The 12,593-nt window shown below is 44.1% G+C and overlaps 1 protein-coding gene across 2 annotated transcripts; it reads right to left on the bottom strand.

Moving 5' to 3' along the window:
- Nucleotides 1-1,142: 1,142 nt before the first annotated feature.
- TMEM247 (transmembrane protein 247) lies at nucleotides 1,143-5,346 on the bottom strand. Of its 2 annotated transcripts, none has more exons than XM_075923173.2 (3): nucleotides 5,178-5,346; nucleotides 3,693-4,049; nucleotides 1,143-1,382 (listed from the first exon to the last, which is right to left on the bottom strand). In XM_075923173.2, the coding sequence occupies exons 2-3, from the start codon at nucleotides 3,942-3,944 to the stop codon at nucleotides 1,158-1,160; spliced, it is 477 nt and encodes a 158-aa protein (XP_075779288.2). In that variant the 5' UTR covers nucleotides 3,945-4,049; nucleotides 5,178-5,346; the 3' UTR covers nucleotides 1,143-1,157. The 2 variants fall into 2 exon arrangements, with proteins under 2 accessions (XP_075779288.2, XP_006125563.4); XM_006125501.4 differs by having other exon boundaries at nucleotides 3,693-4,019; nucleotides 5,178-5,342.
- Between the last annotated feature and the right edge of the window lie 7,247 nt (nucleotides 5,347-12,593).

Genomic DNA, 12,593 nt, shown 5'->3' on the forward strand with positions numbered 1-12,593 from the left:
GAAGGATAGATTGAGTCAAGCCATGATCAAAGGTACAAGAAGTCAGTGCTTAATCTTTGCCAGGACTGAGTCCTGGGCTTCTAGGCCCATGGCTCTACCATGTCAGTTATGAAAGTTAAAAAAAATGGCTTGAGCCTAGGTACCTCTTTCATTACAAAGTAAACATGTGAAGGCCCCGTGTCTGCCTGACAGGCATCAAGCATGGTCTGGATTGGTAGTATTAGTATTACTCCATGATTGCTTGCTGCTGGCCTTACGCTCATGAAAGGGAGCAGAAAGAGGGTAGGGCTAGAGATACCCTGGGGTGAATGGGGTGCACTTTCTGCACTAGAACTGGGGGAATAACAGCTGTATTAGTTCACCAGCAATTGAACTAAAATGGAATTTCAATTGAATCTGAAAAATAGAAAAAATGTTTCAGGTTGAACTGACTGAAATTTTCTGAAATTTTTAGTAAATCAAAAAGTCAAAATTAAAATTTGTTTCAATTTTGGACATTTTGACAAAAGCAAAGGAAGACTAAGTTGATGGTACTACCAGTACACTGCTTCCCAACAAGACATCAGGGCTTGAAATGGAAACTTGTGTCCTTCCTTCCTTGTCCTATTAGCTTTCTCTCTAACCCATCTCCACTGAATGTTCCTGACACCCTTTTCAGCCTAGTGACTTCTTTTACCTTTTGTAGTGGTGTACTTTGAGCCCTGCAGTGTAATTAGAAATAAAGGCATGAAACTGTGAAATGGAAAAGCCAGGAGAAATTCACAATGGTTAGAGGTGTTACACTGTGGACTAACTTCTCAGAGAAAATGCAGGCCTCTTTCCTTGGAACATTTAAATTGCAACTGGACAAAGTACTGGAGAACATACTGTATAGAACAGTGCTGAATTAACTCCCAGGAGGGCAATCTAATAACCTAATCATCAGCATGTCTACATTCTTACCATGCTGGATTAGAGGGACAGTTCTGCACAACTGGCCAACAATGATCTCATTAACAGCAGTGACAGGTCATGGGAGAAGTCAAAACAAACACTGAAGTAATTAAAAAAATCAGCAGCTACTTTTGAAAACTTGGCTTCATGTAACACTTCTCTAATCCTTATATATGATGCCTATCACCTGACCATCAAAACAGTATCAATACCAGACAGAGGCTTCAACCAATGTAGACCTTACAGAGAAAGAACAGAGCACACAAATAGTCCCAGAGCTTTTTAATTAAATATAACAGGGTAACTGCAATGATGAATAGGTGATGCTTCTTAACGAAGAAGAGCAATAGTTCCTTTGCTGTGTAGATAACATGTATGAAGATGAAGCAATACAGGAACAAAGCAAACTGGTTTTGGGGCATGAGAAGGTCCTGGCATCCTTCGGCAGGCTGTGGACAAAGGGGCAGAAACATGACATTGCAGGCCCATATTTCATATTTGCCTTGTCAAAAGACTCCTCTACTTAGCAAATCCCTTGCTTTTGTGACTAGACCATGGATCATATTAGTGACAAACTAAGACCAGCACAATTTTATTTGAAAATCCAGATTAATTAGATTGAGCTGTGGAAGCAATTGGGCTATGCTGATTGTCATATACTCGTGTCATACTTAGCTATGACTGTGGAAAAGGCTGTTCTACTATTGTAGGATCTGGACTCAATAGTGGCTGCATTCTCATCTCTCTAGTTTGGGCATCTCAGTAATAGTCTGAACATTCTTTATAAACAGCAGGTTGAAAACATTCTATTAATCCCTGGATAACCAGGTCAAAGAAAAATTAGTGTTCCTGGGCTTTTGTGGGTAAAGCCCACTTCATCAGATGAATTGGAGTGGAAAAAATAGAAACCAAGATATACATATATAACAGCAGAAGTTCTCTTGGTCTGTGAGCCCAATCTCCCAGAACAGCTTTCCACCACTTCTGGTAAGCACAAGGTACCTGGTACCTCTATGCTTTTTCCCCAAAGATAGATGCCAAGTTACATACCTGGCAGCTGATTATGTCGTAACACAGGTGTTCCAACAGTTACTTCTCTAACATTTTTTATACTGGTAGCACTTTAAAGACTAACAAAACATGTAGATTGTATCATGAGCTTTCGTGGGCACAGACCACTTCTTCAGACTATTTGTTGTTTTTTAAGTTTATCCTGTACAGACTAACTCAGCTACCTCTCTGAAATTTTTTATATTGAGGACCCCTATCCATATTCAGGTTTGGTGTAAGCAGGTGCATTTTATTTACTCAAAAGCTGAATTAGGTCAGACCTTTTTCTTCCAGTCCCTGATTACTGAATGGACTTTGAGAAACTGCACATGTTCATGATGTAGCTAGTATTAAAGTAATTCTCAATAACATACATACAGGTTACTCCTCTACCCCACTACTACCATGAACTCATTTTCCCTTTTCCCACCTGAGAAATATCTGAGTCATCAGGAAAGCTATTTCATGATCTCTAATGCCTTCATGTGACACTGGATTTGACTGGTGAATCTTTGTACAGCACAAAGTTATCTGCTACAACTTAAATCTGAAGCTGCATCTTACCATTTACCAGTACCTGCTCAATGTGAGCTGCTGAAAGGGGACAGTTTGAATGGTTGTCCATCAGGTAGCTCTGATCTGACAGCAGATCTGATAGCAACACTTGCTCCTTTGGCACAACTCAGCACCTTCTTTCCCCATCTGCAGCCCTTAGTTTGGATACAATGAGTCTTAAGTTCCGAGTTAATTGGGTTTCCCTTCAAGTGAATTGCTATCTGGTCTGTTCTTTTAGATCTCATTTCTCATTATTTTTTCAAAGAAGATTGCACCTGCTGTTCACATCAACCCCTACACCTGTTTACTTTGCTACACCTAGGATCTGGTCCTCTAACCACCCTCTAATTCTTTAAAACACACCCTCAAAATCTGTTCTAGTCACAAGGGCTCCTTTGGATCCCTTCTAAGAATTTGTATCCCCTTACCACAAAGTATGTTGGCCACTTACAGTAAAGTCCAAATTCTGTACTACTCTGTGTTTTTGATCAAACCATGGAAATTCTGGGACTTGAAGCCCAGAGGAATGGGGAGTCTGATTCTGGTGAGGAATTCTGAGAAGGGGCTGGCTGCAGAAGCTAACTTTCACCAATGCAAAAGGAGTTCAGGGGGCTGTGAAGAGAGGCTTGTATAATGAGTCCTGCTTCCTTTATTCCCAAATCTCAGGGTCTGAGTTTTTGGCAGAGGGTGAAGGGAAGAAAAGTGCCTGGTTCTTCAGGAGAAAGCTAGGTGTTGGAGGAGTGCAATTCTGCTGGACTTCTTTTCTGTATTGTTTGTTTTAATCTTCCCTTCCTCTTGAAGGGAAGAAATTTGAGGGCAAAGCTATCCGACCAGTGAGGAAAATTGTGGCAGCAATGTATCTGTATGGGTGAGAGGGAATCCACTCTTACCCACTCTCTATCTGGCAGGCAAACCTGTAACAAGTACAAGTAATGGTAGAAATTAACACCTTGGAGAAAAATTAAATCTCTGGAGTTAAGATCCTGATACGAGTTCACAATCTTGGGTTTGATTCTGACTGAATGGAAGCTTTCTTAAAGAAATCAACCTTTGTGGAGATTTAGATATGTTTTAAAATTGAGACTGGGACCACGGGGAGAGAGCACATCTGGGTCATGCATGCCTCCCCGGTTTATGCTTTCGCCTGTACTTACGTGTCCAGATGGTGTTTGCAGACACAATTGCTTCATCTTCTCTTTGTGCTGCCGCTGCTTTTCCTTTTCCTCATAGTGGTATTTCAGCACAATCAACTCCATATCCAGTCGCATCTTCTCCAGCTCAATCTCAGCTGCTCGGGCTGTCCTGAAGTTTGGCTGCTCCATTTCCACCCACGTGTTGATCTCACCATCATTGGTAACATGTTCTGGTTGCAGATAATCCAGTTCTTCTAGTGAATTTGTCTCCATGTGCAGGCCCTGGTTCCTAATGTCTGGTGGCTCTGTCCCATCGTCATTGACTTCTGGCGTATTTTCAGCTGTGTCCTAGTATAGATCAGTGAAAATCATCCACTCCTATTTAATTGATGCAACTTATTTAAACAATCTTCTGGTAAAAGAAGTGTTCTTCAGCTAGCTCAGCTGGGGCACATACATCCTAGCAGACCAAGTATATACAGAAATCTACTGCACTTCAATATTGAAGTCCTGTGTCAACTACAACAAAGTTATAGGCTTTACTCATAGTGTGGTAAAAAGCAGGAGCACCACTTACTATGGGGTGAGGAGGGCAGCTGCTCCCCTGAAGATTTGTCCCCCTGACTTTTCATAGTTCTATATGCTCGGTCTTACCCTTCTTGCCCCTCCTTTTCCCCAACTTCAAATGAAATCATTACACTCCCCTCTTCTAACCCTCCCCTACGCACATCTGAGTAGATGTGACCTAACACTTTCCCCACAGTTCAGGGCTTTGATCTGATTAAAACTCACTTTGACATAACTTTTGATCTGATTAAAACTCACTCACTTTGACATAAGGAAGACTTCAGCTGCAGTTGGAAAGTGAGTACGGGAAAAACACAGGGAAAAAATCTATCTCTGATTCCAGTCTAGTGGATGGTGTTTGAGCAGATATGAAATTAGAACCCCTTAGATCATGCTACCATTTTCTGTGTATCTGGCCAAGAGAGAAATTATTTGCTGTTGTGAATAATTGTTCCCTCTTTTTCCCATCCATGTGCAAAATAAATTTTGTTACATGCACTGAGGTATGTGCAGATGTGTACCACCAGTAGAAACACATGCTGTCAGCTGTGGGTGTGCTGCTATTCATCTGGGCAGCACCTGAACCTCTCCTGAATGGTTGCCCAAGCACTTAGCTTACAGGGAACACTGCTCTATACTAACTTTGTCAGTTCATAAATATGAGATACCAAAATCAGCCAATGAGGATGACACATTCCTGTCTTGGTACTGGCAATAAGCTAAACAGCAGCAGGATGGGCTGAGTTAGGGTTAGCAGACCCAAGAGGTATGTAGAGACCATGCCATTGACAGATCTGCCCTGAAGTCTTATGGAAAGCCACAATATTTATTTATGTAAAGTATATGAGAAGCATGTACAAGACTTTTGAATGAAATGGATGTAGACAGAAAATGAAAAACACTTCCCTGAATAAGAAAACAAAGAAAACTTATTCTTACCATAGACGGCTTAGTCACAAAGCTAGGGGAGACAGAAATGAGTCTGGACAATGCTGGATTCACAGGCAGTAGCTACTGTTTTATAAGTCTTTCACTGTCCCATTCAGAAAACTCAACACCAGCTGCCCTAGTTCAAACCAGATAGATGCACAAAATTCAAACCCAGATTTGTGCTAACTGCCATGCTGATGTCACAAGTTCTGCACTATGCTGTCATCATAATCCAGCTATTGCTACAACATCCTAAATGCTCAATTGCTATGGGCTTCTGACTCTCGTTTCAAAGTTCTGGAGTAAGTGAGGTGTCCCACAGCACATTGGAAATTTGCAATAGAGCCAGGGATAACCCTAGCTCTCCCGATTCCAGTCTAGACTCTTAATCACTAGATCTGCTCTTCTTCTTCTGTAGTCTCCTTCCAGCTTCTTCAGCCAATGAGATTGTGTTCCTTCACACAGCTGCAACATGCATAGTACGCAGTAGTTGGGCTCATCACATGCCTAGTCATGATCAGCAGCAGTGATTTGTTAGTTTCCATGAGAGTGGAGAGTTCTTAAGTAGGGTTTTGAAATAGGATAATACGGTGATACTGGATTCTGATGGGGGAGTGTCTTTCACTGTGGCTTAGGAGCAACATGGAAGACGGGTAGAGCTGAAAAGGTCTTGTAAGACAAGTGGACTAGCAGGAATTGAGTAGCATCAGTGATAGAGTGAAGGCAGGAGTCAGTAATGTGACAAGAGAGATCTAATTGGTGTTAAGTGGTAAGGGTCCATAAAGGCACAGACAAGAAGCTTGTGATGGGAAGCCAATGTAGGGATGCCAAGTTGAGGTGTGGACCACGCATAGACAAGGAGCTAGGTCAGCAGATAATGATGGTAGCAATGTTTCCAATGGATATAAGGGGGGATAAGGTAAACTAGAGAGAGGGATATGATGGTACTCAAGGAACAACAGGGCTACGTCTAGACTGGCATGATTTTCCGGAAATGCTTTTAACGGAAAAGTTTTCCGTTAAAAGCATTTTCGGAAAAGAGCATCTAGACTGGCACGGACGCTTTTCTTCAAAAGCACTTTTTGCGGAAAAGCGTTCGGGGCCAATGTAGACACGCTTTTCCGCAAAAAAGCCCCGATCGCCATTTTCGCGATCTGGGCTTTTTTGCGCAAAACAAATTTCAGCTGTCTACACTGGCCCTTTGGCGCAAAAGTTTTGTGCAAAAGGGACTTTTGCCCGAACTGGAGCAGCATAGTATTTCTGCAAAAAGCACTGATTGCTTACAGTAGGAAGTCAGTGCTTTTGTGGAAATTCAAGCAGCCAGTGTAGACAGCTGGCAAGTTTTTCCAGAAAAGCAGCTGATTTTCCGGAAAAACTGGCCAGTCTAGACACAGCCCAGGTGACTATCCCTATAAAGAAGTTTCAGTGAGCTAGGTCAAGCTGTGGAATTGGATGGAATAATATAGTGCCTGGGCTCAGAGGTAGATGTGGTGATCAAACCTGTGTCTGCACAGCGAGAAGCCAAATTCTACTGACAGTAATACCAACCTACGTTCCACTGCCGATACCACTCAATTCCTGCTACTGTAAGTGAAGTAATTTGGTGTTTCACCATCATAAATTTGGAGAAATGAGAAGCAAACTAGGCCCAATGGCAGATAAGTGTGCAAGGACTATGCATGCAATGGATCATGCACTGTAGTACAAAGGTATGATTTAAACAATCATTGTCCCTTAAATAATCCTTTCCCTGCATTTTTCATAATGTTCCCATTTAGGCTGTTATGCTCTGGCTCTTGTCTAGAACTTGGCCCATAAATGAAGTTTTCAGGCAGTAGGAGATAAAATCACAGTATGGAATGAACATTTGAAATATCACGTTAACAATACTATGTGCCAAAAACTGCATTCATGCTGGTATGTTGATCACGTACACAGTGTCTTGGTCAGCTTGAACATTGTTTTTGGTTGAAAATAACTAGTATTTGATGCCTCCCACCACGATAAAGGATATACTATATTAAGTGTTCTATATACATATAGTGAAACATCACCTAGTGTGGTGCTTGCAGCCATGGGATGATCAGCAGTGGCAGCAAAACTTTTCACATGCATAAGGCCACTGTCATTGGAAGTTTGCAAATTGCTTTCCCCCACTCAGAAGCACAGGAATACCAGAAAGAGACCCACTCTGACCGTTGAGAAGTGAGTGACAATAGCCCTGTAGAAACTAGTAATGCCACACACCTACAGGTCAGTTGGGAATCAATTTGGAGTGGGGGCTGCTGTGATCCAGGTAGCCAAGGCAATCAATACACTTCTGTGACAAAGGGTAATGACTCTGGGAAATGTGGAGGACATAGTAGAGAGCTTTGCAGTGATGAGTTTTCCTAGCTGTGGTGAGGCAATAGATGGTATTCACATCCCTATGTTGGCAACTGACCACCTTACCAAAGAGTACATAAACTGAAGGGGTATATCCAGGGGTGGCCCTAGACGAGCTGCCAGCACCTGGCACCTTAGGCAAACCATGCAATTGGTGCCCCCACCTCCAAACCCCTCAATGATATTGCGCCACCATTTGGCACCCCATTTAACTTGACACCCTAGGTGACCGCCTAGTCTGCCTATATGGACGGGCTGCCCCTGGGTACATCTTGATGGTATTGCAGGCACTGGTGGATCAGAAGGGCCATTTCACTAACATAAATGTAGGATGGTCAGGAAAGATGCATGATGTACGTGTCTTTAGGAACTCTGGTCTCTTCAGAAAGGTGCAAAATGGAACTTTCTTCCCAAACCAAAAAATTACCATTGGAGGCATTGAAATGCCAGTAGTGTTCCTTGGAGACCCAGCCTATCCCTTGCTTCGGTGGCCCATGAAGCCGTACAAAGTCAGCCTGGACCCCGGCAAGGAGCAGTTCAACAAAGGCTGAGCGAGTGAAGAATGGTGGCAGAATGAGCTTTTGGACATTTAAGAGAAAGTTTCTCTGTTTATTGACTTGGTTAGACCTCGGTGAAAGCAACATTCTCATTGTTGTGGCAGCCTGCTGTGTTCTCCATAATATCTGTGAAAGCAAGGGAGAAAGTTTTACGCCAGGGTTGGGTATCTTGGCATTGGACCAGCCAGGAATTATGAGCAGCCAGACAACAGGGCAGTAAGGCGAGCACACTGTGAGGCACTGCAAATCAGAGAGGCTTTGAAAAACAACTTTGTGAATGGCCAGACAGCGATATGACAGTCATGCGTGTTGCTCTTAATAAGGTGCCCCCTGCATTAGGTGTGCTTGCCTATAAACCCCTTCCTGCCATTCAACACAAGCAACAAAGATGTTGCAGTTGAGAAGGTGTCCTACTGTGGCAGCCGGAATAAGGCCGGCCTCCCCAGAAACCCTGTGAGAAGGATGAAAGAGTACCTCCGTAAGAGCTTTATGGAGATGGGCATGGAGGATTCTGTCTCCATCTCCAGACACATCAGCAAGCTCTTCCAGTAAACTCCTGCTGTGTAGGCAGAGTGGCCATTACAGGATCATGCCCAATTGCTTTAACCCACGTGTATCATGATTACAAATTTGAACTTGCTGGAAGTGTCCTACCCACCATCAGAGCCCGGCAATGAGACGTCCTAGGAGTAGGGGATTGTTTCTAAAGTTATACAAAGGTCCTGGCTGCCAGTGAGATTAGATGCTCTGCTCACCTGCTAACAATTCTCTTCCTCATCCTCCCCTTCCTCCTCCATACTGTCCTCCATGCAGCTGCCCCAGGCTGATCCCATGCAGCTGCCCCCCTAAGATCCCATGCAGCTGCTCATAGAAGCTGAATTTTTGCAGTGCTGACCAGACCTTCTGGTTGCTTCCTTTGTCTTCTGGTATATCTGCCTGAGCTCCTTTATTTTCACATGGCCATGCTGAGCATCCCTGGAGTATCCTTTCTCCATCGTGCCCTGTGCGATCTTGCCATAGATATCAGTGATTCTTTTGCTGCTTTGTAGTTCTGCTTGCACTGATCCCTCTTCCCCACACAGCAAGGAGGTTCAAGATTGCCTGCACACTCCATGCTGGTGCTCGCTTGTGACCCTGGGCATTCATGGTCAGGTGTGCTGCCTGCTTTGAGGCCTGCTTGCCACGCAGGTCACATGGGAAATAAAATTCAAATTTTTCTGGGGCTTTTCCTGTGAATGTGGAGAGCAGTAGTGTTGAAAGTCCTGGCCAGAGCAGTCACAGTGGGGGACGATGGGACACCTGGAGGCCAACAACATTGACCTTCTCAGTTCTGCATCTTCACTGACCAGCAAGCTTAAATTTAGTGTTACTACTTGAGAAAAGCAGGCTCACCAAAACAGACTTTAACAGCTCTTAAAGTTGATGAAATGAGCTTGGTGGTGGCTCACTGTTTTAGAAAACCATTCTAGTGCAGTTAAGTTCAACCTAAACTCATAGTGTAGACCAGGCCTCATATGAAAGGTGTCCATTTTCTGGCAAGTATAACGTTTTGCTTCCAATTTGCACTTACTTTTGTAGATTAATAAGTTTTTTCCCTTTCTCCCCCTGGCTGGGCTGGTGCCCTAGGAAAGCCCAAGGTCTCTAGCCTGAGGTGCTAGCCAGGAGGAGCTGAGTCCTGTGCATGCCAAAGCCTGGCATGGCACTGGTATGAGGTAGCCTCCTCACCCCTCACCTAAGCTCTGGAGTGGGGGGGGGGGGAGCGGAGGCTTAGGATCCTTTTCACCTGCCCCTTTTCCTGTGCTGGATTCTGCCCCCAGGGAGCATGGGACTGCTCCTTCTCCTAGACACCTTCCCCTGCTGAGCCACCTTTGGTTGGGTTTCCTGAAGCCCCTGCAGTCAGCTGCCCGGGGCCCTGGTTCACAATGCATCCTTTGTGCTTAACCTCTTCCTGCCCACATGGTAGCTGGGGAACAGGAGGTGGCTGAGTTATATCAGTGGCTAGTAGCAGGCTGGAGGCGTTAGCTGCCTTTTGACACTGTGTGGGCAGTTCATCCCTTCCCTCCACATTCCTTCCTGCACATTCTCCCAGCTACTCTGATCTGTTGCTAATGGCCCTGCCCTGGCTGCTCACATTCTCTCTCATACTTGTCATGCCATGTAGACAGAAAGCACTAGAGCAGGACAGAACATTTTGAGAAGGGGACAGTTCTATTGTTCTGTGAGATGTTGATAGCAAATATACAAGTCACTAATGCCACTGATGTGTGGGATATAGCACACAGGAATGTCCATTCTGAAGAATAAAGAGGAATTATTCCATGCACAATACCACATGGGTTGCCAGGCATGCCTGCGGAGCATGCTAACTGCTATATCCTCTCAGAAGGGACAGTGTAGGTTGGGAGATAGATAGAATAGTGTTTCTAAGAAACAACACGCTATTAGTCATGTTCACATAGAGTGAGAGCTGGACTGTGCTAAGCCCACATGTGGGTATGTAAAGCAGAAGTTGGGACGGGATGCAACTTAGTCAGCATGTGGAAAAGAGCCTGCCTTTGGCAACCCCTGTGTATGAGCAGGCTGCAGTTTCAATCCCTACACTCTACTCAGCACAGGGACCACTTCCTGCTAGTGCTTCCTGAGTCAAAAGTCATCCCAAAGAGGAAGGGAGGGTGCAGCATCATTGCCCTGCCCCCACACTGTAGCCTGGTGGTAGAGTTGCCTTACCACCTAGGGAAGCACGTGGCCCTTTTTCCCAATGGGCAGGGCCATGGATGTACTCCTGCCAGGTGATGCAGCTATGCATTGCTCCAGACTTGGGGTTATGCATAAGAGTCACTACTAGGCCCTCATTTACCCCTGTTCTGACTTAGCATCCATAATTACCCCTTATTCCAGTTAATTTACACCAAATCATGCCTCTTGGGACCCTTCATGCATGCTTACACTCCTTCATTACCTCTCTGAATTTGGCTTTTAGCATGGACCCCTGAGCAAGGTGCACAAGGCTACCTAGAGAAAACATGTTCAATTCATTTGCTACAAGAGTCTTTGTAATCAAACTGAAACCACAAAAACCTCCAAAGAGCAGCGAAAGCAGCTCCTCTGAGCATTACACACCATGGTGTGCACTTGCTACTGTGGAGAAAAGACTCTAGCAAAGAAGGCAATGAAAGAAAACATCATCCTGAAGTCAATAATTTCAGAGAAATGACAGCAGCACCGAGTGTAAATGCCTGCTAACTGCTAACCTCACTTTTTCAGGCAAACTGACAGCAGGCTTGGAGAGAGAAGGAAAGAAAGCAAAGCAAAAGAGATCAATCGATGAAGGAAACAGTAGCCTCCACCTTTGGGTTTAGCTTCTTTTCCGGTTTTGAATTTGGAAGCATATATATATATATATATAAAATAAAAGGTGCTGAGCACTTTCCAGGTCCCTCTGAAACCTTGGGGAGTTGACATGGTTCAGCACCTCACTTGCTTTGATCACAGAAGTTTGTGGGGGTTGCAATTTGGCAAGGAGCTGGTGAAAGGTTTATTACATTGCATAACCGCAATGTCTATTGAGCAAACACATCCTATGCCTTCTCTCTGCCAATACCATTCCGCAAAAACATATATGTATTATAAAACTGACTTCTCCCCAGTTCACCATAGCACTTGGTCCTTTCATAACCCTTCCATTAGGTTTATAGGAAGATCTTTTCAGGAGGACATCTTGAGAATCTGAGTAAATGTACCGCAATTCTGTTGTGAGGCATCACTATTTCTGCAGTGGCCATAGGATGCAATAAACTTCACTGCAAAAAGCATAAGAGAGGACTCATATTTCCACTCCAGCTTTGCAATAGTGCTGAAAGAGATGGGGTGCTGCTGCACCCCCTGGCTTGCAGTAGTGATACAAACACCTAACACATGGCTTCCATTAGCAGAACCCCTGATATGAAAATTATTCCAGGGAACCCCTGTACCATTGACTCAGAAGGCAAACCTGCATAACTTTCTGCACATCCCTAATTCTCCACTTGCACAAATACCTCGCACCAGTCCACCTACCAAAATAATAAGATCTTCAAAAAAAGCTCTTAAAAATTCATATTCAGTGCTAATGATGGGATTCTGTGCACTCATCTATCAGGTTGGGTGCCCCAGGCCTGGGATGTGAAAATCCAAACTGACACTACACTGGATAAATGATGTAGTAGGGGTGATGTCAATAATTCAATAAACCTGTCTCACTAATAGCTTCTGCAATCCTGCTCTCCACACATTACCTACAATGGGACACACCCACATTGCCTTGTCGTAGATGACTACACAAATTACAGGGCTCTCAAGAATCAAGCCCACCGTTTAGTTACATGACATGTAAGTGACAAATTCCATGCTGATAGGTGCCTTATAAACGCTAATAATACATAGGCCAACTTTGGAGCCTCATATTTCCTTCACTCATGCCCCAGACCAAACAGAACACAGTATC

Source organism: Pelodiscus sinensis, chromosome 3 (assembly GCF_052426305.1).
Source record: "Pelodiscus sinensis isolate ZL-2025 chromosome 3, ASM5242630v1, whole genome shotgun sequence".
Lineage (NCBI taxonomy): Eukaryota > Metazoa > Chordata > Testudines > Trionychidae > Pelodiscus > Pelodiscus sinensis.